General features: G+C 38.3%; 2 protein-coding genes across 3 annotated transcripts; one reads left to right on the forward strand and one right to left on the reverse strand.

The window, feature by feature from the left end:
- The first annotated feature begins 2,015 nt into the window (after window positions 1-2,015).
- Window positions 2,016-6,073, forward strand: ndufb7 (NADH:ubiquinone oxidoreductase subunit B7). Its single transcript, XM_061721113.1, has 3 exons — window positions 2,016-2,265; window positions 4,751-4,919; window positions 5,504-6,073. Exons 1-3 carry the CDS (start codon window positions 2,154-2,156, stop codon window positions 5,589-5,591), a joined length of 369 nt encoding a protein of 122 aa, XP_061577097.1. The 5' UTR covers window positions 2,016-2,153; the 3' UTR covers window positions 5,592-6,073.
- On the reverse strand, window positions 5,855-26,314 carry tecrb (trans-2,3-enoyl-CoA reductase b). 2 transcript variants are annotated; one of them, XM_061721100.1, is made up of 12 exons: window positions 26,224-26,314; window positions 20,275-20,325; window positions 14,717-14,768; window positions 14,549-14,593; window positions 14,311-14,414; window positions 12,239-12,354; window positions 10,157-10,262; window positions 9,059-9,131; window positions 8,910-8,953; window positions 8,297-8,354; window positions 7,923-8,011; window positions 5,855-6,484 (listed from the first exon to the last, which is right to left on the reverse strand). In XM_061721100.1, the coding sequence occupies exons 1-12, from the start codon at window positions 26,236-26,238 to the stop codon at window positions 6,311-6,313; spliced, it is 927 nt and encodes a 308-aa protein (XP_061577084.1). In that variant the 5' UTR covers window positions 26,239-26,314; the 3' UTR covers window positions 5,855-6,310. The 2 variants fall into 2 exon arrangements, with proteins under 2 accessions (XP_061577084.1, XP_061577075.1); XM_061721091.1 differs by lacking the exon at window positions 26,224-26,314 and having other exon boundaries at window positions 20,275-20,619.

Below are 26,314 nucleotides of genomic sequence, written 5' to 3' on the forward strand. Positions count from 1 at the left end.
GGGACAACCAATCAGAAGAAGGGGCGGGGCTAATTAAGGCCAACGAAGCTAAAGGACTCCATACAGAGTCCCATGACACCACCCACAACTTCCTATGTCAAACCATTCAAAAGTTATGGCAGAGAAAAGTATTCTAGGGGGCGCTGTTGAGCCGTAAGGCCACGCCCATTAATGCAAACCATGAAATATCAAATTTATCGCCAAGTCTGTCTTGCATGCAAAATTTGGTGACTTTTGGAGAACTATCAAATATGGACCACTCAGATTTCAAAATGGCCGACTTCCTGTTCGGTTTCGGCCATGGCTCCAAGAGACTTTTCTTTAAGCTGTGCCATGATACAGGTGTATAGCGATTTTCGTGCATGTACGTCAAACCGTATTGTGGGGCTTGAGGCACAAAGTTTTCCGGGGGGCGCTGTTGAGCCATTTTGCCACGCCCATTAATGCAAACCATGAAATATCACATTTATCGCCAGTCCTGGCTTGCGTGCCAAATTTGGTGCCTTTTGGGGAACTATCAAATATGGACCAATCAGATGAAGGGGGGGTGCGCTTGTTGGCGTCTAGCGTCGCCACGGTAACACTTTTGAAAGAGAAAAGTAATGCGTGTAGTCGCAGGATGGAGACGCACATTTTGATGTATAACACATCTGGGTTCACGATACGGTTCGGGCCGTATTAATTCTCGAAGGAATGGCATATATTGCTCCAAAATTACGCGATTAATTCAGAATGTTCAAAATGGCCGACTTCCTGTTCGGTTTCAGCCGTGGCGCCAAGAGACTTTTCTTTAAGTTGCGACATGATACAGGTGTGTAGCGATTTTCGTTCATGTACGTCAAACCGTATTGAGGGGCTTGAGGCGCAAAGTTTTTTCTGTCTGAACCAATCAGATGAAGGGTGGGCGCGCTTTTCGGCGTCTAGCGTCGCCACGGTAACGCTTTTGAAAGAGAAAAGTAATGCGTGGTGTCGGAGGATGGAGACGTACATTTTGATGTATAACACACCTGGGTGCACGTTACGGTTCGGGCCGTATTAACTGCCGAAGGAATGGCATAAATTTCGCCAAAATGACACGATTAATTCAAAATGGCCGACTTCCTGTTCGGTTTCTCGACATGACGCCCAGAGACTTTTCTTTAAGTTGGGCCATGATACAGGTGTGTACCGATTTTCGTGCATGTACGACAAACCGCATTGTGGGGCTTGAGGCACAAAGTTTTCCGGGGGGCGCTGTTGAGCCATTTTGCCACGCCTATTAATGTAAACCATTAAATATCAAATTTTTCGCCAGGCCTGACTTGCATGCAAAATTTGGTGACTTTTTGGGCACGTTTAGGGGGGCAAAAAGGCCTTCCTTTTGTCAGAACAATAAGAAGAAGAAGAAGAAGAAGAAGAAGAAGAAGAATTCCTACAGATACAATAGGGCCTTCGCACTGCAAGTGCTCGGGCCCTAATAATAATAATAACCACAATCATATCCTGTAACAATGCACCTTTCAATAACCACGTCCACCTCATAATGCTGCACCTTTCACTTTTTTTTAAAATTGTATATGTTAATAAGAGCTGTCATTTGTCATTACTGTACAGTGAGCAAAACAACCGGAGTCAAATTCCCTGACTTGTTTGACCTGACTTGGCCAAATAAACACACACACACACACACACACACACACACACACACACACACACACACACACACACACACACACACACACACACACACACACACACACACACACACACACACACACACACACACACACACACACACACACAGTATAAATCTGTTGCTCCTTTGATTTGTGTCCTTGGCTGAGTCGCTCTTGTGACCGAGAAAATGTTGATTTCCATTACATTTAAAACTTCCATGGTCGTCTGCAGAATTCCATCAGATATATAGAGTTATGATAAATAATTGCTGAACTTCCTTGAGAACACCAGCAGCCTGTCCGCTGACAGCGGAACTGTCGTCGCCCGTCCTAGAGCGCGGAGGACAGGTTTCCGCGGAGCACCGACGGTGTTGTACTTCCTGTGCCAGGCGGAAGTGCAGCAGGGCTGGTGGAGGTGACCGAAAGGCGAATTGAAGAATAAATAAGTAAAAAACATCCTGATTCCAGCTCACAGCGAGCGGGGACATCGCCATTGCCATGGGAGCTCACCTCGTCAGGCGGTACATCACCGAGCCGGACACCGAGCCGGACCCGAGGAGGAAGTTCGAGTTTGACCCGCAGATCGGCTTCGGGGAGAGGAAAGAGAGAGGTGAGAAACACCTCTGTGTTTATATAGTCCACTGGTCGGTAACACTCAAGGTGACCAAACTTACTCCTGATTTTTGAAAATATCTACGTCTGTAGATGATATTTTGGTATGATAACCCTTCCTGAGTGGCAGCTGTATCATAGTTATCAGCTCACGAAGTTCAGAAAATTACATTTTAGATGCTGGTGCATATCCTGGTTTAGACTCATGTACAGGATATCTGTACATGTTTCACAATATTGTCTTTGGTATCATTTTAATGGGGACCTTTTAAGCATTCATTCAAGCTAAGATGTGAATCTTTCTGACCAACATAGAGGTCACTGCAGCTCTTTAAACTATAAACAATACACATTTTTACACAATGTTCACCTAAATGATATACTATCTTTTATCCCTGTGTCATCTAGGAACAACAGAGACACACAATACAAAAACTGGAATACTCACAGGACCCCTTTAAAATTATACCAAACACAATATAGTGAAACATTGACAGATATCCTGTACATGAGTCTAAACCAAGATTTGCAGCAGCATCTAAAATGTAATTTTCTGAAGGGGGTGGGTAAGATCATGAGCTGATAACTATGATACAACTGCCACTCAGGAAGCGTTATACCAAAATATCATCTACAGACATGGATCTTTTCAAAAATTATAAGTAAGTTCTGTCACCTTGAGTGGTACTGACATCTGGTCTGGCCCATGGACTAATATATAGAGAAACACCACCAGACCTGCTTATGATTTTTTATAGAGAAACACCACCAGACCTGCTTATGATTTTTTATAGAGAAACACCACCAGACCTCCTTACATAGGGTCGCCACCTTTCAGAAATAGAAATAAAGGACGCCCCGATTTCAGCAGCGCAGGCGCAAAAAAGGGACATCCCCAAAACTTCTAAAATGCATAGAAATGTATTTACTTTATATGAAAAAACAAAACGCTTTGATTTAAAGTTTAAAGTGCCTTAATAGCATTGAACTTGCATGACTGTACAGACAGCCAACCATATAGCAACTAAAATAGCCTCCTATGCTACTATATGTCCACATCAGCCCAGATGTAGAATATAGACTACAGGTGAAGAATATGGCGTAAAAGTTCATTTATTTCAATAATTCAACTTAAAAGGTGAAACTAATACATTACATAGTCTCATTACATGCTTGATGAATTGTTTGATTTCATAATATAGAGATTTTTTATTTTGAGTTTTCATAAACTGAGCCATAATCACCAAAATTATAACAAATAAAGGCTTGAAATGTCTCACTTTGAATGTAGTGGGAAATAACATATTTGTTTCACCTTTAGTTGAATTTACTATGAATGAAGTTTTGCAATATATTCTAAATTCCGACCTTCACCTGTATATTATGACATCAATAAATAAGAGCATAATTTATGTCCGTATTGGTTCAATACGGAATGCAACCTTTAATTCCCAATTACGTAACAATTCCGTATTTCAAGGGACGGGTGGCAAACCCATCCTTGCATGTTTATGTGTGTCTTTGCATCAGCACACCTGGTCCTAATTAAACATCATCAGCAGCTTATTAACAAGTCAGTTGGTGCCAGTCATCTGTACCAGAGACATGTCTAAAACATACAGGACAGTGTGCCCCATGCACCAGGGTTGAATACCACTGATTTAGATTTGTAATCTGTATTTCTCCCCTAAAACCAAGGCGCTTGTTATCTTAGCAGGTAACGGAGAAGATGGATGTTGGTCCTCGTCCTCCAGGCTTGGCCAGCTGCTGCGCGTTTGAACTCTGGCCTCGTGATAATCCTTTACACTTGACGGAAATAGAGAAATAAATTAATTGAAATGCAGCAAGGCTGACTTTGAGCTAACGCAGGAGACGGACTTGTGCTCGTACTCTCACATAAATGTGATACGGTTTAGTAAAGAGAGATAACACTCAAAGAAAATAAATCAACTGAGACCCGGAACAAGCAAAGATGGGCAGCCGCCAAAAGATTGATACAGATCTAAACGATGCATACAAGCAACCATAAAGGGATCAAATCTGACCAAAAAAAAACCTAAAATGTAATGTGTGTGTGTATGTATGTATATTTTCTTTTTAGGACAAAAAGTTGGTGCATAGAGTTGATGTTTTTTATCTGTATGTGTTGAGCTACTATTTATCGATTTACTAGAAAGAAAATTTGCAAAAAAATGTGTCTTTTAAAAATAAACACTGAACATTTATACAATACTCAATATCATAGCTGTATAAAAGAAAAGCTAAAATATCATAAATAGTAAGAATATTTGAAGTTTTGTATTTGTGAAAAACATGGCAACATAACAAATGTCTAATGTTAAATTTGATGCTTGATTCTGTATTGACAAGTGCTTTAGTTGTAATTTACACATTTTATTGCAAATACATTCATACATATTCATGCATCAAGTCAATCTGGAGTTTTATAGGGTATTGACAGAAAATCTGTATTTCTTTACCAGAGATGGTAGCGACCCAGGAGCAGATGAATTTGGCCCAGCTGCCTGTGGAGCAGAGAGATTACTGCGCCCATCACCTCCTGAAACTCATGAAGTGTAAGAGGGACAACTGGCCCAACTTCCTGGGCTGCAAGCATGAGAAACATGACTGGGACTACTGCCAACACGAGGAGTAAGTGTGTCACTGTTTAATGATCTCTTCAGGTCTGTTTTCTAAATTGGATTTTCAGGATTGACTTCACAAGCAGGAGTGTTTTCAGCAGACCAGCTTCACTAAACGGTATTTTATTGCAGTCCTGGAGTTTTTTCTTAGGTGGGTTCTCCAGTAAAATAACTGCTGTGTAATAACGGCTATTAGATGTAAGACTATGCTTACCCCATGTCTTGTTTATTTTACCTTGTAGAATCTGATTAGAAATATAGTGAAATGCTTCACAAACTCAACAGATGGATTCACCAGTTCTTTGAAGCTTTCAAGCAATCGGAGAGCAGAGCTTTTACAGATCACAGCAGCCAGTTTTAAAATTATCCAGATTTCCTTTTGAAAGCATCCCCATGAATATGCAACTTCCAGCTTTAGAATCATCTCCATTTTGCCCTTTTCTCAACATTTTAACTTAATGTTTAGCCTTTAACTTGTAATTTCATGTAGCCAATTATAGAACCTTAACTTCAGACAAAAAGAAAAATCAAACATTAATCTTGTCAGAAGTGACTGACTGTTTCCATTTTATTCTTTATCTTTCCTCCCCTCAGCTACGTGATGCGTATGAAGGAGTATGAGAGGGAGAGGAGGCTCCAGCTGAGGAAGAAGAGGATCGAGGCTCAGGCAGAAGCTGCATGATCAGTACATCGACTGTTTGTATATACCTGCAAGTGCTCACATTAAACAATATTATCTGAGCTCGACAACATTGTGTTCTTTTGTTGTTAAATAAAACGTATGTACTACTACTAAATAGAGAAATTAATATAGGTTTATTGTTTGGCTATAAACGTAACAGTTTTATTAAAAAAATATTTTTTTACTCTTCATCAAAAACATACCTCTTGTTGAGTCTAAACTTGTAAGCTAGGACTTTTAAACAAAACACAAAGAAGCAGAAATCTGATTGATCTTTTTTTTAATAAATTACCTTGGAAGTCAACAACATTAAATTCTGTTATGAGATTAGATTTGAAATTTATGGGTATTTAAACTGAAGAATTATACTGAATATCACCAGGAGCACATTCAACCCTCAAGTCAGCAGTAACGGGTGAGGCAAACAGAGCATTCGTGTACTCTGCGGTTTGAGAGGGAAGAGTGCTCCAGGAGATGAAAAACACACAAGTCAATTAACCAGTCAGAATATAGTTGCCTGTAATACAAAAAGAAATTAGCGCAAATCTATCTAGTATTTTAATTTTTCATTCGAAGCAGGAACTGAATGCAAGAAAGGAAACACTCAGCCTGATTGAATGAAGGGACAAACTTAAAATCTATCAGTCAAGTCTAACAAGTTGCATCTTCACAGTTAGAATTGGACACAGGAGAGCTGGGTAGGGGGGCAGGTCAGCTGTCTACAAGACGAAGGGCAGAATAGGCGAGCGGAGAGGAGGGTAGTCGCGGAACTCCTTCAGGTAGCTGCGGTGCTTCCCTTTGGCCCAAACAGTCATCTGGATGAAACCCACCAGGGTGAAGAAGGCCACCGGCAGACACTGCGTCATCAGAGTGAAGCCGAACCAGGAGCCCAGCTAGAGGAGGGAGAAGAGCTGGTTACACAGAGTATTGCCCCATCAAAGCCCCCATACAACAACTGTTCAACTGCAATAGTGGGCAGGAAAACGTCAGTTTCAGGCGGTACCCTGAACTTAGTTACAATGCACAATATGTGTGGAGAAATACTCCTCTTTAAGCTGTTTTGTGCATGCTGAATACTTAAAATTGAAAGAAAAAAAACAAGAATGCACATGGGTATGAAAACATCTGTCGGGGCTTCTACAATTTCTAGTACGACTTCTTCAAATGGAGGAGACTTCAACCCAGGTGAGTTACTGCAATAATGAAGAATTTATGCATTTATTTTTCTTTTTTTCTTGAGATTGAACTTTATTGCACATAAAGAGGCAAACAGAACATCTGGCTCTGAAAAAAATGGAAGCACAATAATAATAATAAGAAATTCAAAATGCATTTGAATAAAAAATAAAAAAAACAATTCTCAAAATGTATCTCGAACTTTATTGCACATAAAGAGGCAAACCGAACATCTGGCTCTGAAAAAAAATTGGAAGTGTAATAATAAGAAATTCAAAATGCATTTGAATAAAAAAAAACAATTCTCAAAATGTATCTTTATACTACAAAGCCCTCTATGTATGGAGTAAATTTGTTTGCTGATTTTGAATTTAAAATGACAATTGTAAACATTGAATATGCATCTAGATCAAGTCAAACCAACATCCAGACTGTTCATTAGGTCTTCACATAAAACTGTTCTTTGTAAAGTGAACAGCTGTTACTCATCAATTTCAGTTTGTTTTACATAAAGACCCAATGAACAGGCTGGATGATTGCTTGACTTGATCTAGAATATCAACTGATCATGAATTTTAGACTGCATAATTTGATGTTGAAATTTACTGGTCGAATTTGGCAGCTTGAAAATGTATCAATTGAATTCTAAACTTTGTATTTTGACAAATTGAATTTCAATTTTATTTGTTAAACATGAAATGTTGATTTTGAGTGAAAATATTGGAAAACTAAAATGTAAAAATGCATTATTAAATATGTATGAAGCTCTAAATTATGAGTAAAATAATTTAGATAAACAATTTCAATGCATTAAAGGAGCATGAGGCTCCTTCAAGAAATGAGACCCACAGCGCCACGACGGCCGTTTATGCATGTTTTAAAACGGCAGTGTCTTGACACAGAAATTATATCTGTAACCCACACAGTTCAAAGCTGCACTGCAAATGCACCCCTCTAGAAATAGGCCTAATATTCCTAAATCTAGTCAAAAAGGTGTATTTTAAGCTAAATAAAATCTTGACAAGAATTTTAAAAACTATCAAAATTGTCTTTCTAATTTTCTTGAAATGAGGCATTTTTATTTTCTTGGTAAAAAGTTGAATTTTTCCAGTGTACACTAAACTGACAGCTGAGGTGCTGAATGAGACACGTTACCTCGTAGGTGTAGTTGGGACAGGACACCAGCAGGAAGATCCAGGTGAAGGGGTTCTTGGTTGGGTAGGGAATCTTCCTGGTCTTAGAGCCTGGAAACAGGCAACAAAACAAAGGAAATTGGAAAAAGTTGAAATGTATATTTTATAGTTTGGTCAACAACCACAACAGAGCCTTTTTTGGTTGCTTTTTATGAATATTTCCATACAGCATAGCTTGGTATAAAGCAAAAGAAAAAAAGGATGTCCTTACAACATATAATTCTGAGATAAAATGTTTTATATATATATATAAAAAAAAAAGCTTTAAAACCCTGTGGTTTGATATGTGCAGTGTATTTGAGAGACACATTTTACAGATATGACAGATGTGTTTACCTGGTGGACGGAGGTTCCGGAGGGCAACGTGGATGGAAAGGTTGCCAATCTGACAGAACTAAGAAAGACACAATGATAATGTAATAAAGTAGCAGAGTTTAGATATTAAATTAAGTCAGACAGGAGTTGGTCAAATTCTAACTGTCGATCCATCAGTATGTCAACATGATAAAAACAAAAAGAGCAAAGTGCTATGTGATTTAAAACAAAGATATTCTACCACCCCTTCCTATTAAGAAGTGGTTGTCGTTCTTTCAAGATATTATAATGTTGGAAGTTTCTACTGCAAGGATTCATGGTGCAGAGGAGTGCAGGGGGTTGCAGACTGGCTTGCAAGTCATGGGCAATGAAATGTCTAGCATATTACCGGTTTTACTTTTTTTATTTTACGTCTTGAGTCATTGGGTCATATGTTTGGTATCTAGGTTGGGTGGGTGGTGTCACTGATATGTTGTTTTTCCATCCTGTGATCCTGTTCCGTTATATATTAATAAAAACAGTGAATTAAACAAAAACTAGCAAAGATATTGTTTTATATTAGTCAGTCCGAACTATTACTTAATTAAATTACAAGAAAAAAAAGACAAAGTGTTTTAATTACAGATATTATTACCAAGAATATGATGAGGGCCAGTCTGATCTGCTGCTCCCCGTACACTGAAAAAAGCACAGTGACTTAATCAGTGATATAAATACACCAGAGCGAGACACTGGCACATGTTAATGTGTACTGGATTTACTTGGGGGTGCAAGTTCACTTACTGGGCGGCGTATATAACGGGTGATTGATGTAGTAGGCCATCCATGCAGCAAAGCCCCAGTAGTAGCTGCAGTTCTGAAACAGATTCACAGGATCGTTGACTTTCAGGTATTCATGTGGCGGTGGATGCAACTTTTCAAAACGAGTCGAGCAGTTTTTATTACAGGTTCACAAATGAAAGGACCCCGGCAATACGCTGCAGAAACGCATTTCTGAGAGAAAAAAAAAAGCTTTGTTTCCAGACAATTAGATGAGTATTTTAGACTATTCTGCAAGTTTTAAAAATTCTAGTCAAGAACATTTTCTTACCCGACTGGCCAATATATTCTGCTTAAAATAAGGCCATTTTGACAATATTTATCAAATACTAGGGTTAGGAGCGGCTTGTTTTGCAGTGTACAACATGATTAGTCATAGTGATGTCAAACTGACAGATGACCACATGTTTGTTGTAAAATCAATAGTGGCATTGGTGGTGATTTTCAGCACGTTGCATGCGACTGGCATGAAAAACAATTAAGCATTTCTGATGAGGCAAAATCATAAGTGTCTCCTCATCAACACTGGGTATTCTGAGCTTGTGGTGATATATCACATTTATGAATCCTCTGCTTTTAACTGTGGAAAATCATGATCCAGTGCCAGGAATTCAAGGAGACTAATGTCTTTGATTTCTGATACCAGTGAGAGGTGGCAGAGGCCGGCGTGTCCGTGACTTGTGTGCTCCCACCTCTTTAGCTTTTGTTAGTTTCATAGTTCACCGTTAGTTTCATCATGTTTAGTGGGTAAATGCCGTTTTAAGTGTCACGTTGAGGTTACTTTACCAAATGTTTTGTTTTTTTGTCGCTAGTTGGCTTGTTTTGACACTGCAGACATTACAATTATGAGTTAGTACGTGTGATTGACGATGTGCGGTTGTTGTGCCATGATGTGTTTACATCCCCCCCCACAAGACAACAAAGAAAAAAAAAAAAAAAAGAGTACATTTTCAGTTCAGAAATCAGTCAATCATTAAGAACATCCCCCATATTTACTTCTCCATTCAGTTTAGTCATGTGTTACCGTAGGGCAGGATGTAACAGATTGTGTGTGTGTTTTACCTTGAAGATGTTCCTCAGTGGCATTGTTCCGTGAGAGAAGCGATGAACGAAGAGCGTCTCCAGGAGTCTCTTACAGTAGTGGAAGGAGTGACACATACACGCAAGACTGGAAAAATACACACATTTCTGTTAGTTTTATTACTATTATTTCAACAATACAAAGATGAAAGCAAAGCATTGATTATCTTCTTGTCCACGAGCTCTGTCTTTAGGATCTGTTGTGTTATGCGAGGTATCGTCTGTGTTTCTCATCTTGCATGGATCAATCTTTAATTTCTGTCTTATTTCTGTGTGATGTGATATATTTTAACCCCCTTCCATATTCATTCATCAAGCCACTGAAAGTAATTTCTGTTCATTTACAACATACAGGACTGTCTCAGAAAATTTGAATATTGTGATAAAGTTCTTTATTTTCTGTAATGCAATTAAAAAAACAAATGTGTTATACATTCTGGATTCATTACAAATCAACTGAAATATTGCAAGCCTTTTATTATTTTAATGTTGCTGATTATGGCTTACAGCTTAAGAAAACTCAAATATCCTATCTCAAAATATTAGAATATTTACTCAGACCAAGTAAAAAAAAAAGATTTATAACAGCAAAACAAAATCAAACATTTGAAAATGTCCATATTGCTGATTATGGTTTACAGTTTAAGATTAAGATTCCTAGAATATTCTAATTTTTTTAGATAGGATATTTGAGTTTTCTTAAGCTGTAAACCATGATCAGCAATATTAAAATAATAAAAGGCTTGCAATATTTCAGTTGATTTGTAATGAATCCAGAATGTATGACATTTTTGTTTTTGTACAGAAAATCAGAAAATCACAATATTCAAATTTTCTGAGACAGTCCTGTATAGCTCTTCTCTAATGTGAATCATGTTGTGCTTTAATGCAACCTTAATGTTAATGTTGCCTTTTGCATTAATTAATGATGATGGGTTTCTAAACATGCAAACAAGGTCTACATCAAATGTCTATCAGCAGCTGCTCAGCCTCATCGGGAGTGTTTCTTTTGTCTACGTTAACTAGTTCCTAAGCAACATCCTTGACAAGTCTGACCGTGTGTTTACAGGTTTGGCTCATCTTGTTTATCGCATATGAAATCCTGCTGTTTGAATTGGTGCTTTTGAGACAATCATTGGTACAATAATAACTTTTTTTATTTTAGTTTCCAGTGTTGTCTAACCACTCTCCACTTATATGCGTCTATATGGTTCCTCTCTTGCTAGGAAAGCTACCATAATCTGAAGTGACAGCCAAAAACATTTTTTTTATTTATTTATTTTTATTAAAAACAGTTGTTTGAGAAATTCTTCCCCCAGTTAAAAGATTTTACATAAGCCTTAAACAGCTACCGTGGGATTTTGAATCACCTTCAAACACGGCGGGCTTTTACATCCCCAGAGAAAAACCCAATTAAGGTATGGATTCTTTTGAGGAGATCCCTGATCCCAATGACCCTCAGAGAGCCCCTGCTGCTATGTGGACGAGGCGTCAGGTTTTATTTATAGACATAAGAGTGGTTTCAACTTTCTCTTCTAAAGCAGGTTTTATGGTAGCACATACGCGTTGCACCCATCTCTGTAACGTCAGGCAAAATGAGGGATTATGGGTATCTAACCTATGCAGAAAGGCATGCATGAACTTCTGCAAAAAGATAATAGTTCAAAGGATTCAAAGTTTCCACAAAGAATAAACTGATTGTTTGAAATCTGGCATTAACGTGGAGAGGAATAACCACAACAAATTCCACTACATATAAAAAGAGTTGTAGAAAAGAAATTTGGAAATGCAGATGCACGGGACAGTTTTTTTTTTAAATATGATTGATAATTATTTTAACTTCTCCACAAATACGTTTTTGTCTACTATGAGATCTGTCTTTTTTCAAGTGGCAGAGCTCAGCTAAAGACCAACAAAAGCAATTCGAAACCAAGAGCAGCCACATTATTGAGACTTCCCCCACGTCGCAGCAAAACGCTAACAAACCCTTCGAAACAGCGGACGTGTCTGTCCACACAAAGGTCCGACTAGATGTGTCGGTGAAGGTATATTGGAGGTACTTACTGTACAACCCAGTGTTTACTGGTGGTGAAGTCATATTTTTGCGGATAGATGAAGGGAACACGGAAATAAAACAACAGATAAATGACCAAAGGCCCGGTATATTCTGTCAAGAAAACCTGAAAATAAGAATAAGAAAAGTTAAAATCTTGGAAGCTCAAGACTCATCCACATGAACACAAATGTGTTTACGAGCACACATTGTTTTATGCATATTCATCCGTCATCCATGGTTCGACATCAGAGTGCAATGTTTTCCCTGTCGTTTATGTCTACACTGGCACATTTTTATATGACACTGAGGCTTTTGTTACAGCTGTGCCTGGCCTCCACAACACTGCAGCACATTTAAGCCTTGCAAATGGAAAAGAATCTGATTCACTGCAGACCCTGTTTTAGTCTATAATTGTATTGTATTTGCATTGTAATGTGGACGGACAAAACTGTAAATGTTTGGAAATCATGGCCTACACGAGCAGCAGGAAGTTAATTAATGAGCTGTTATTAGAACAGTCTGCAGCAACAATTGTTTCCAGAAGAGTTTTTAGCCCATTTCTGGCCTGCCCACGCCCACTGGGCATGTCTGCACGTATGCCCCATGAGCAGAGACAGCTGTGGGAAAGTCGGGGCAATGTGGATGGAAAGCCTTTTTCTACTCAGAGATGAGACGCAAGTGTTGATACGTGGATACAGCCTCGCAATATAGTTTTGATAGTCTTGCACATGCACATGAGGGTGCCGGATTTTTGACCTCGATTTTTGACTTTAACTGTCCATGATCTGTAGCAGCTGGTGCAACCAGTAATTCCTGATTCCTACCAGGTATGGAAGTCCTGTGGTCTGTCTGCCTGCATTATGACACAAACTAACACAGAACAAGCCTCTAACCCTTCCAGTTTTGAACAAGTCCTAACCAGCTCTCTGGTTGGTGGGACCAGTGTTGCTGCAAAAAGGCAAGATCATTGTTGCTGCTTTTTGAATTAATTGCTTCACTTCCTGTTTCTGTAATAATTCAGTTCAATAATCTGTCATTATTCCCTAAAGAGAAACTACGTAAAACCAACCTGCAACCAGTTATTTCAGAACATGAGGTACACTGTGCTATTTGTGCAGAGAAGGGAATCACATCTGATAGGGAACAGCTCTGGATGAATAAAACAGGTGATTTGGCAAATATTAAGTATTGGCTAGGGATGGGCGATATGGACAAAAAAATGTATCACGATAATTTCTGGCATTTATCCCAATAACGATAAAAAAAATACCAATACAAAAAGTGTCATCAACGGGAATATTTCTTTCTTTCAGGCTAATTTCTTTCTTTCTTTCTTTCTTTCTTTCTTTCTTTCTTTCTTTCTTTCTTTCTTTCAGGCTCATTTCTTTCTTTCATGCTCATTTCTTTCTTTCATGCTCATTTCTTTCTTTCTTTCTTTCATGCTCATTTCTTTCTTCTTTCTTTCAGGCTCATTTCTTTCTTTCTTTCATGCTCATTTCTTTCTTCTTTCTTTCAGGCTCATTTCTTTCTTTCTTTCATGCTCATTTCTTTCTTTCTTTCTTTTTTCTTTCTTTCTTTCTTTCTCTATTTCTTTCTTTCTTTCTTTCTCTATTTCTTTCTTTCTTTCAGGCTCATTTCTTTCTTTCTTTCTTTCTTTCTTTCTTTCTTTCTTTCTTTCAGGCTCATTTCTTTCTTTCTTTCTTTCTTTCTTTCTTTCTTTCTTTCTTTCTTTCTTTCTTTCTTTCTTTCAGGCTCATTTCCTCAATTTATCGTTTTTACCGTGAGATGACAAATTCTTACCGTGGGGAATTTTTTTGACGGTTTATCGTGAATGGTAAAATATCGCCCATTCCTAGTATTGGCCAATCAATAAATAGCATGTATAGACTATATTAGGTCTTAATTAAATATAAATCCCATACGCAGCCCAAACAACATCACATGCTATGTGAGGTTGTCAATATAGTTGTGCTTGGCTCCACTTGCTCTGCCACGTATCTGACCTTGTCAGAGCTGCTGGGCCAGATTGTGTCGGTACAAATCCTTCCCCTGCTTGGGCATGCCGGTGTTTTGTACTCACTTTGACCCAGCTGATCTGAGCTCCGAGGTCTCTGAAGTAGAAGGTTGCTGTGGTTCCCACCGGGAGATTCTGCAGAACATCCTCATCCTTTAGAGACTTCCCCTCTGAAAGACACGTCATTGAATTCTTAGATGTAACTTAAATAATGAGGAAAGTGGTTTAAAAAAAAAAAAAAAGTACCGTACTAGATTGACTTTAATTTAAAGAATGATAGAGCATCTTATTTAAACTGACATACTGGGATCGAGGCGAATGGACTGTCTGGCTGGGTACCACTGAGGATCTGAAACAGACACAAATACTTCACAGCCATCTCAAGACAAGACATGAGGTCAATCTATGTGCAGATAGGAGATTTTCTGTGATGTTGAGCGTTTGTGTGAGGCTCCAGAGAGATGGCACTCACGGCTCTTGTGGAACATAGACTTGATCTCCCCAATCGTGGCATTTGGCTCGACCTAGAAATAACACCATGGTAAACAAGTGGAGGGACGTGCTCACATGCTCACACACAAAAGAACAGATATAATAATCCTGGTTTCCATTCATGAAGGCGATTAGTGGTAAATTTAGCTACGGCCGGTCTGCACACCCCATGGATGTGAGCTATTTAACAGCTGGTATTTGGGTTTCACAGAGCTCAGACAGACACGCATATATGGATATACACCGCATTATAAAAACACTGCTTGAATACACATCCTTGCTGCCAAAACTGGAAAAAAAAACATTGTTCTATATTTAAAACAAAAGGACAACAAAACCCATGATGCACACAAAGACCGTTATCTCCATACACAGTTCACCGTGAGAAGGAAACTGCATGGCCTGAGGTTCAGACGGGTCACATATATCTGATAAAATACTGCGTTTTGTTTTCTAATTTCATTAAGTCAGATTACAACTTGCATTCCCACGTGGTTCCTTCTGCTGTGGAGGAACGTGTGGCCTTGCTACTTGTCCACCAAGAGATCACCGTGTTTGTGATGATGTCTGCATTACATCCACTCTAGTACTGTCAGCCAAGTGGGACTCGACAAACCTGCCAATTATTAGCTGTATTAATACAAATACTCATTTAATGGGCCTCATTCATGAAATCGTCATAAATCTCTGAGCAGATTTACGCGAAAAAATCCCCTTCTGACTAGGGGTGGGCAAAAATATCGATATGGCAATATATCGCGATACTTTTCCAGCTGATTCAATATCGATATTCAAAATTTGAATATCGATTTTTTTTTTTTTTTAAATATTTTTTATCCCCGATTTTTTTCCCATTATATCATCCAGTGCTCCTACCTAAGTGACAGTCCTGGGCATTGCCACTCTCTACCAACCCTGGGAGGGCCCTGCACTGAGCTCAGGTTTTATTTCACGTTTTATTTCATTTTATAATTTATTTTTTATATAACACAATTGCCTGTCCTTAAAAAATGAAAAATAATGGACAGAGGTTTATTTATTTATGGATTTATATCTATACTGACTGATCACTGTGCCTGTCCTTGGTTTAAAAACCAAATTTAATGTTAATTTCATATGATGTAAATAATATGAAAAACATATACAAATATGTTGTAACTTTAGCTTGTGTAGTTATAATAAAACATTGTTTTGACTCAGTTTGTCCCATGAATTGTCACTATAATCTGATGAACGTGCAACTCGGATTTTAAGATCCATCACTATCATCTGATGTACATATACAACTTGGATTTTAAGATGTGTAATGCATTTTTACATTTTTCGGTGAACTATGTAGAATATAATAATCGGGATATCACAATGTGTATCGTATCGTGGCTCAAGTATCGTGATGCGTATCGTATTGTGAGGTCCTTCCCAATACCCACCCCTACTTCTGACTAAAAAACTTGATTCATGAACATTGTGTAAAACTCAGAATTGATTGCAAGGACATGTACATACAAGCATATAAAGAGGTGAGGGTTACATGTTAAAGGAACATGGTGGACTTTAAAATTGAGGAAAAGAGGGGAAGATACATGTTTACAGATGTGGAAATAGAGGTAACTTCAACTAAAGTGGAGCAAGTAAAAATAATTGGGTGTGACATGGACCAGCAAGACACAGGCCTGGAAAAAAAGGGGTGATATATCCAGTTATTGCTGTGTCTTCAATCCAATGAAGCATTCAAGAAATGAACCAAAGCTGATTAAATGTGTGGTTGGATGCCACAAAAAATATATAATTTCTCCACATCAACAAAATATTACTGGAACCAAACGGAAGATATCCAAAACTCTTCTGCAGACAGCCGCACTGACTCCAGCTGGAGAGACCTCTTTATCAGGAATCATATCAGCAACAGGCCTCCACATCAGTCCACAGCAATGTCCAAAGGTAAGCTTATACTTGTAGCATACTTGGGATTTACTCCTTGCAACAAGTAGTTTAATATGTTCTTAATCTTAAAAATATGAAATTCCCACCAATTAAGCTAAATCGGTTATTGTTCTAATATATTTTCATGTTTAAAACATATGCTTTAAAAGGCATCTGCATATTGTGAGAATGACAGTCCATGCACAGTATAATGTGTTGACGTTGTAAAGTCTGATAATAAGAATTAATATTTATGAGCACTTTGCATTTAAACAAACCACCTTTGCTCAGAAGCAGGAGCAGATTTTCTTTGTAACTATTAAAAGTTCAGAACTAATATGCAGAATGCATAAATTCAGCTCAAATTTCACGCATATTTGCTCAGGTTTAATAAATGAGACCCAGTGATTTGTGGTGCTTTGGAGGTAAATGTGTGAAATCTGAAAAATACGGTGGGTTTAATGCAGACAGACACGTCACATCAACTTCTCCATAAAAAGTTTAGAACGTTTCTAATTAGAGTGCTGATCCCTCGTTAGGGCTGGGCGATATGGACCAAAAGTCATATCTCGATATTTTCTAGCTGAATGGCGATACTTGATATATATCGATATTTTTTCTGTGCCATAATTGGAGTTTCCCCAAAGCATTATAGCATAGCATCTCTGTTAGAATCTCTGTTAGAATCTCTGTTAGCATCTCTGTTAGCTTCATTTTTTTCTGAGGCAAACCCTTAAAAAAAACAGTCAGTTTTAATACAAAGCCTCGTGCCAAATGTCACACAGGTACCTTTATTAATAGAGGTCTGCAAATAAACTGCCTGCATATATAGAATAAAAATGCTTCTTGAATAAAATAAAACAAATATCCCTTTCCTTCATAACAATTAAATTAAAATACACTGTACAATTAATACAATGTAGACAGTAACAGGCAGACTTTTCCACTGAGGTTGACAGTTGTGAAAATTACAAAACATTTGTGCAAATCTTAAATAAAACATGCAAGTCAATTTGTCACAAAATAAGCTATATCAAAATCATTAAAAAAAAAAAGAAATTTAAATTTTTTTTTTTTAAATCGATATAAACGATATTGTCTCGTACCATATCGTGTTAGAAAATATATTGATATATATTAAAATCTCGATATATCGCCCAGCCCTATCCCTCGTGATCATCTTCAACACTCCGTCCAGAGTGGTCTGTTAGGTCTGCTGACATCACTGCCCTGCCCCATGTTCATCTCTTCCTCAGGACCACGTGGTCTTGTCAACAGGACATTACTCAACCTGGACTTTAGAAACGGCCTATCGGTGCCTCAACTTCAAAGACTGCATGTAATCACGTCATTCCTGCTGTCCCATACACATTGGCCCAGACACGACACAGAAAATTGAATGTTATTTCTAAACCAGCCTGTTAGTTTAGCTTTGGCAGCCTAATTTAGTAATCCAACCCCCTAAAGGGCCCTCTCTCCAGATCCAAATCTACATCTGCCATATCTTCAAAACTGCCCCTCCAGAGGTGATAAGACTGTGAATGTTATCGCCATGGAAACTGTGCTAAGCCGACAACAGGGTTTAATCCAGTAAGGATAGCGCCCTGCAGTCCCGAGGAGCAGGCTGTAATGAACTGAGTTTGTGCAGGCTGATGACACCGTGGACGTGGCTAATGCAACCCTATATACCAACAAGCCTCACACCAACAATATCCTAAACCCTCCTGATGCAAAAGCACTCGCCCAAATCCACCTAACACAGTGATAACAAAGTACAGGCCAAGCAGTAATTACTGGAAATATTGCTAATAACACACCAGGCTTCTATCCTGTCAAGATAAATACAGCTGATACATTGGTGGTCTTTAGCCCTGACTGCAACCACAACATGACAGAAATTAGTGTTTAAAATTCAAAGAAAGACACACAGGCAATGATGATAATGAACTGGACTTAATTGCAAAAAAGTTTGTGACTGACTGCACTCACATTGTGACAGATGCAAAGAGTTGAATATACATTTGATAATATAGAAATTAAACTCTCTTACTGAGAGCAAAATCTGTTGTACAACTTACTGAAATAATTTCGCCACTTTATAAGTGTAAATGGATAAAAAAATATGGACGTGGAGAGTTTTAAAGATGTCAGAAAAATGATTTAGAAAATGATTTGTCAACTATACGGCCAAAACTCTGAGATTGATTCTTTTTTTTCTCCACAACTCCAAAGTCACAACCTGCAGATGGAGTCAGACTAGGTCCTGAGTCACTTTGAGGAAACTCTCAAATGGGGTACTTGTATTCCACTTTAGGACTGATAGAAGACCTTTAAATGTGGTATTTAGATTTCTAATTTAACATGTAGTTTAAAAATTTGGACTGTTGGTTGAATTAAAAAAAAAAATGTCTTGATATCTATGAACCCTTTTAGGAGACTCACTGAAACCATAATTCAACAGGGCGGTTACACAACTATTACGACTGCCTGATCCAATTCCAACGCTTTCATATTTCCAGGATTTTAGTAGATATCTTTTAGCAAATAAACAGATCAGACAACTCTGACTGGGACTCCGGTGGGTGTTATAATCTTAAGTATTTAAAACATATCTTACCCATATTTTGAATTATTTTATTATTAAATACCAACTGAAAATAGATTTTACAGCTGATAAACAATATCCACAATGTTTTTTATATAAACATTAATACACCAACGCTAATCATTAGGTTGACTCTACATTTAATACCCAACCCCAGCAGCATTGTGTCAAGAGTGTGAAAGGCATGCCACTGTCTACACTAGGGGTGCAAAGATTAGTCCACGTTATCGACAGAAAGCGGTAATAAAAATAGTCGCAAGCAAATTTAATTGTCGATTATTGTCGGCACAAAAAACCAACAAATTCAAGAGTGAAAAATAACCTTCCCTATCTCTGCTGAGATACGCAATAGCATTCAGCCGCTAATGTCAATGCACGTGTTTTTCAGCAGTGAGGCATCTCCCTTCCTTCCTATTCCTGCTGAGAGTTGCGCAAGCCAATAGAGTACAGCGCCAGGTAAACAACATAGCTCTGGATGAAGCAATGCTACAGCGACTGGCAGCAAAGTTCATTAAGAGATGTATTTTTTAATTGAAGTGACCATCTTTCTTGTCTTTTATTGTGAATGAGCACATCGTTTAACCTCATGCAAAATTTAAAAGCTGGCAGCTAAATAAGTGCTATTTAATAATTGTGAGATTCATAATCTGATTATTTGATTAATAGTTTCAACAGTTGATGACTAATCGACTATCAGTATAGTTGTTAGTTGTGGTCCTAGTGTGCACAATTTTAAACTGTGCACACAGTTTTTAAACTGTTGCACTAAAAAGTAACACACCCACTGATGGATAGCTGGGACTCCAGCAGACACCCAATGGTTTAGGAAACACCCGACTCACATTCAAAGACAATAATACAGACATTACACACAGAAAGCACAGGCACAACCATGAGAAAGCCTGCAGAAACCGCTATAAAAAGAGTTTTGGAAGAGCAAGTATAATTTAGTTTCAATGCACGTGAAGACATTTGATCAAATGCATGCAAGAGGAAGAGGGAGTTCTCACCTTGTCCAGGAAGCAGAGCTTGTCCTTGGTCTTGGCATCCAGTATCTCCACCTCAAAGAAAACAACAGCCTTTTTAGCTTTTTTAGCAGGTTTGCGTTTGGCCGGGGCTTGAGGCGGCGACGGGGCGGCCGCCCCCGCCACAGAGCTCGTCTTTTTACCACTGGTGGCCTCTAGTGCTAAGGCATCCATGTCGCCTGGTCTCCTCCTGCTCTGAGTTTGATTCCCTTCTTCCCCACACTTTTCCAGTGACACTGCCTCTCAGCAGCTGATCTCAGATCCAGCCAAAGCTGGGGAGAAGACAGGCAGCATTCAGCTGTGGAAATAAATCTGTCTCTCCTGTACTCCTCTACCCCTCCCTCCTTCTCCTCATCCTCCTATGTCATTCAACTCTCCCTCCCTCTCTACCCATTTCTCATTCCTTCACTTCTGGTGTGCCGCTTTATTTAACTGCCAGCCAGCCATCGCGGCTCAACATGTGTCACATGTATGTGAACAGTTGTAGACGTAGAAACAGCCACTACAACATCTACTGCAGGAAGACACAGCTTACCATCAGATATACAGTAACTGGGTTTCAAAATGCAACTTATCTCTAAAAACGGACATGACCCCTGACACCTCTCGACCCTCGAGCCTGGGAGGATGAGGGGGAGAGTTATTACAACAAACAGCACCCTGCTTTACTAGTCTGACCCCGACTTTTTCCTCCACAGCTAAATATAAACCCCTCCTGCTAACCGTGCACGTCCAGGCCTCTCCCTGCAGACCCCACACGGATTTATGCGGTGACATCACAGATTTAATATTGATCACACTCTGCTGCAACTTAATCGGCGACCAGCTACAATCCACATGTCCATCACTGAGTTTAGAGTCTCGCTGGTTGTTCATGTCTTCAAAACTGAACTGAACAGCCACATCTCTCCTACAGGCTCATCTTTTCCTGCCACCATGGAGTGATAATACTCCAGACACTGAGAGCTTAGCGGGGACAACCCCCTCGGTGAAGCTGAGCCCAAGGCCCCCCACTATCTTAAGACGAAGAGTCGGGATCCAGTTTCCTAAATGAATGAAAGACATGTTGTCACAAGACACAACAGGGAAGTTATATAGTCTCCATTCATAGGTCAGAATGTAAAAATATAACATTTCACTGGGTGTCTATCAAAGTATTTCAGTTTTGTCAAATATTTTCAGCCCTCTGCTATGTCCAGTGTTTTCTTTCTTTAGTTTTAGTTGCCATCTATTTATAAAAAGGCCAACTATAAATAAGTTATGATCATTCATGCAGAGGAGAACCCCGACTCTAAAAGTAAATCTAATTCTGATTTGGTTTGTTTTTCTTTCAGACCACACTGTGGATTATCTTATCAGGAATCTCTGTTACAGTATTTTAGACTGAGCCGTTTCTGTCTGGTTAATGTACCAAAAAAAAATCATTACTTACACCTAAAACAAGCAGGATACATGACACGCCAGCTGAGACTTCATGGAAAGAGCCTCATACCAGTGTTTGAGCCAGGCATGCCCGACTCGACTGTACCTCCCCCGTCTCATCTATATAAAACTCTGGCAGCGACAGCTGAATCTGGTAATATGCTCTGGGAAGCGGGTGCAGCAGAGATGTCTGATCCTTAATTACTACAGCGGACTGATCACCAAATTTACAACTCTGCTGCCTCGGTGTTTACCTCAACTCAAGGTAAGAACTCTCATTTTTTAAATTTTTGATCGTTTTGTACACACTCCTGTGTTTAAGCAAGTCAAATGGCTGTGAAGTTGCAGCTCTCTGGTGCTACCTGCTGTAAATACAACACACTTCAATGGTGAAGCAACCCTAATTGGAAATGAAGTAAATAATTATAAACCTAAACTGTTATTTCTGTGTGATTTTACAGATAGGAACATGCTAAAATTCCCACCAAAAATTCTCGTTCCCCCAACCCATTAATTTTATTTGCAGTCCAGGCATGCGAGTGAGCATTTAAAACAATTTAAATCACTTTCAAAATATGAATATTCATGCATGTATGTAAATATTGTATTAAACTGAGAAAAGGTAAAAACCTTAAAATGTTTGAATTGATAATTATTTATAATTGATTTTAGTTTTTATGTTGGAGTTTCTTTAGGAGGTAATTTGCACCTCTGTCTCCTGTCCGTTTCTAACGAATCGCTGCCTCAGAACCCTGTGATAATCATGGTTCAATACTGAACTCCACTCCGTTACATATGAGCAGACAATCTTGAGATTCACAGGATTTTATTTATTTTCTAATAAACCATTCATGATGAAAGTTGATTTTAATTTAATCTTGAGTGTCATTCTCAATACCTCAAATACCTCAAGTATTTTTTGAAAATATTTGTAAATTTTTTGTAAATATTATCATTTTTTTTTTGGTGTTTACTATTTTTTTCTCTCTTGTACATACTCTTTTTCTACTTTTTATATTGCTTTTTTTATTATTTAACTACTTCTTGGTTATTTCTATTTAAAAAATTTTGTATAAAGTGTGTGTGTGTTTTGGCTGCTGCACGACTGAATTTCTCCTCTGGGAGATAAATAAAGTCTTCTATTCTATTCTATTCATCAACAACTAATTAACAGCATTATATTTGAGATGATCCATCATGTTTTTGTCTTTTGTTTTTTTCTTTGGGGGGATATGCTGGGGATATGGGGGGATATGCTCCACATATTGATTTTGCATAGCTTTTACATTAGATCCCCTTCCTGAAACAACCCTCCCCACGTATCTGGCTTTGGGACTGGCAGTGTGGCTGGTGCAATGTAGGGTCCAGTGTCCTCAGGTCTGCGGTTTAACCCAATAACCTTCCTGTTGGAAGGCAACCGACTCGAACCACGAATCCGTGGCTGCACCAATGACCCCCAGACCAGCGTGCAGTTCCGTATGTAGTATACAACTTTGAAAAAAGGCCACAGTCTTGATTTATAATTTACAAAGTGACTAATTGTCTTATAAAAACAGGCTTTACTATCCGATATGGCACTAAAGGCAAATGTGGCTTGTTCTTTCTTACATATAATGTTTAGCCATTTAGTTAAATGGGAGTGTTTCAGATAGAGTTGGACACTTGTTGCTATATCAGTGTATGAGGATCAAAATATTGTGCTGTATTTAAAACAAAATCAAAGCCAAGTTTCACATTTTATTAGACTTTAAAACTAAAATTAAAATAATAAAATACATTTATGAAATAAGGCCTGTGGACAGCGGTCAGTATATGCACTCACTCAGATCTGGGAAGAAACTCAGAAAAGTGAATTTTCTCCATCTAAAACAACTTAAACCTCAAAAATAATTGAAATTCAGTGATACTTGATTGTGGATTATAACACTGTATGTTGCAAACCAGGCCTTTTTCAGTTGAAAAATGTAAGGAAATAACAATGTCAACATCCTTAATATAATTTATTACAGTGAAAAGTTTTCAATTTTACTGTATCATAGCCAGAATACATTATTTTGGGCTGTTGCATACAAAAGACAACTGTAGTGAAAGAATTGTGGCTATATCTTTTATCGTAGCTCCAAATCAATGGTTCTGTTTCGTACGGGAGGAGGAGTGCAACAACTATCTTAAATGTCTTGCTTGGAAAGCTTGCTTGACATAATTTCCTACGTACTAGCTAATCAGAATGCAGAATGAAATTATGTATGAATTACTTACAGTTGAGGCTAATCAAAAACAACAGCCACCAAAAAGACATGACTGTGAAATGTAAATCTAGTTTAGAGCTTGGTTTCTATGACTGGTTGTACAACTCCAATGGCATTCAGAGGCAGTTTTTCTGCGTCAGTTTGCACTAACCTTTGGATATCAAAGTTGAAAACTTGGCACGCTACATCTGTCGTAGCCTACGTTTCACAAGGTCTCATCATCACACAGACTACACACACCATCTTGACATCCAATAATATAATAAATAAATTGTGAATACATTTAATAAATTGTGCAGTGTATAGAAGCCTGGCCATGGTGAACATTCACTCTTGTGATTTAATTATATTGATGGCTAGTAAGCTTGGTTTACTTGTAATGAAGGTTTATTTTTCAAACTGGGAGTGATCTGATCACTTTCCACTACAGAATGCAACAAATATTTCTCTCAACTCCAACTAAAACAAAAATAACTATCAGTTTAAGTTGTCAAATACAATCAAGGGTGTGGCTGCAACTTTAGCAGGAGGTGATAACTGAAGACGGCTTGTGAAGTTATTCAGGCAAACTGATTGTATTGCTGCTCAATTATCAAAATCAGGAGCCACTTCCTGCATGTATCAGATGTGTATCTGTGTCAACTAGGGCTATGCGATTAATCGATTTTAAATCTAAATCGGATTTATTAATCAAAATCGATGTTAAAAAAGGAAAATCGGAAAATCGATTTTCCTTTTTTGCAGCTGGCTGCATTACAGACAGAGCTCGTCTAGTCATCTTTGTTTGGTCAAGAAAATTGTAAATGTTGTCACTTTACTAAACTCAAGGAGGATTTACAGTATCTTTCAATTGCACTTCATTCCCAATAGGGACATTTGTTTGCTATTTTTCTTTAAAAATAAAGGTAAAATATTTGAAACAATTTATTCCATTGTCTTTTGTAGTTTTACCAAAAAATCGAAATCGAAATCGAAAATCGGGTTTTCAGAGAAAAAAAATCGGGATTTTATTTTTGTCCAAAATCGCCCAGCCCTAGTGTCAACACACCTAATTCAAATAAATGAATAAACATTCAACTTGTCGTTGAAGTCTGCTAATGACCCTATTAATTTGAATCATGTATGTTGGAGGAGGGAAATATCCAGAAAGTGTTCACCCTGAGAACTGGAACTGAGGAAGACTTGAGGTTTATCTGATTTGTCCAGTTTCTCAATCCTTGCGTCTTCTCTCGTGGATATAGTGTTTTTAACACAGAAGTGCATGTTTTTGACCATTCCATGACTACTGCATGTAAAGAAATCAGATTTGCACCAAAGCCAGCCAGGCTTTAAAGATTAGAAAATTCAGATTTGTTCATAATCTTGGAGGGTACTGTGTACATTTATGGTTATCTTTTTAATCACATCTAGAGTAGTGTAGCTTACATGTGAAGCTTATTGAACGTGAACGCTTCTTATCTTGATTATTGTTTCTTTTCTTCCTCTCAGGTGTCAAAGACCACACCTTCATGAAGAGGGGAACCATCGCACCAGCTGGCTCAGTCAGTTTCGGTCAGACTGCTTCAAATCCTGTCTGATGGGTTTAAGATGCTTATGAAACTGAACCATTGTAATCTTGCAAGCACTTCTCTGTATGTTGAGTATTCTTGGGGGGGGAAAAATGGTGATGAATTAGTAAATACAGATCTTTGAGACCTGTCCAACCTGAACGTTTCCATTTAGGTAGCTCATAAAAATCACAGACCTGAATATCTGACCCTGATTAAAAAACACATCACAGTCAATGTGGTTTAATCTAAAAGAGCTGAGATAGTGCACTTGACTGTTCACCTGCAACATTGAGTAAGAACGAGATAAGAGGCTCAGTTAGTCATAACCAGACTAAAGAAGGTCATAACCAGCCAGAGATGGCGATGGAGCCTCGCTTTATTCTGCTTATTAGCTGGAATAGCTTCATTTTAGCTTAAGAATTGGACAAATACAAGTTGCAGATATAAGTTGTCATATTTGGGAGTCCACCTTTGTTTTGGTTGAACTGCAAGTCGTAAATTCAACCACTAATGACCGCAATACAGTGTTAATACAGCAGTAGTGCATGCTTGCTCAGCCTGCCATTCACTACTCACATCTACAGCTCTCAATGTAAAAAGTGGCGTTCACGCTCCAAGAGGCCGTCAATAATATCTGCCTTGGTTTGATTAACCATACTTTGTCCACGTTAAGCGCTCAATGTGAAGTTGGAGAATGAAATTACACCGCTTACCTCGTAGTGCTTCATCTTTCCAGTTAGCAACTCTTCCTAGATATCCCAGATGAGCGACAGGGAAGCGACCAATCCGCGCAGGCGCAGTGAC

The sequence above is a fragment of the Cololabis saira genome, chromosome 1, assembly GCF_033807715.1.
Source record: "Cololabis saira isolate AMF1-May2022 chromosome 1, fColSai1.1, whole genome shotgun sequence".
NCBI classification, from domain to species: domain Eukaryota; kingdom Metazoa; phylum Chordata; class Actinopteri; order Beloniformes; family Belonidae; genus Cololabis; species Cololabis saira.

Excerpts from the sequence above, each read along its gene's own strand:
- tecrb (XM_061721091.1), bottom strand. The coding sequence starts at position 20,463 with ATGGATGCCTTAGCACTAGAGGCCACCAGTGGTAAAAAGACGAGCTCT. Across the intron at positions 9,132-10,156 it reads CACTGAGGAACATCTTCAAG|AACTGCAGCTACTACTGGGG; the intron begins GTAAAACACACA and ends AATCTGTTTCAG. Across the intron at positions 6,485-7,922 it reads GTCCCAACTACACCTACGAG|CTGGGCTCCTGGTTCGGCTT; the intron begins GTAACGTGTCTC and ends TCCCTCCTCTAG.
- ndufb7 (XM_061721113.1), top strand. The coding sequence starts at position 2,154 with ATGGGAGCTCACCTCGTCAGGCGGTACATCACCGAGCCGGACACCGAG. Across the intron at positions 2,266-4,750 it reads CGGGGAGAGGAAAGAGAGAG|AGATGGTAGCGACCCAGGAG; the intron begins GTGAGAAACACC and ends TTTCTTTACCAG. Across the intron at positions 4,920-5,503 it reads GACTACTGCCAACACGAGGA|CTACGTGATGCGTATGAAGG; the intron begins GTAAGTGTGTCA and ends TCCTCCCCTCAG.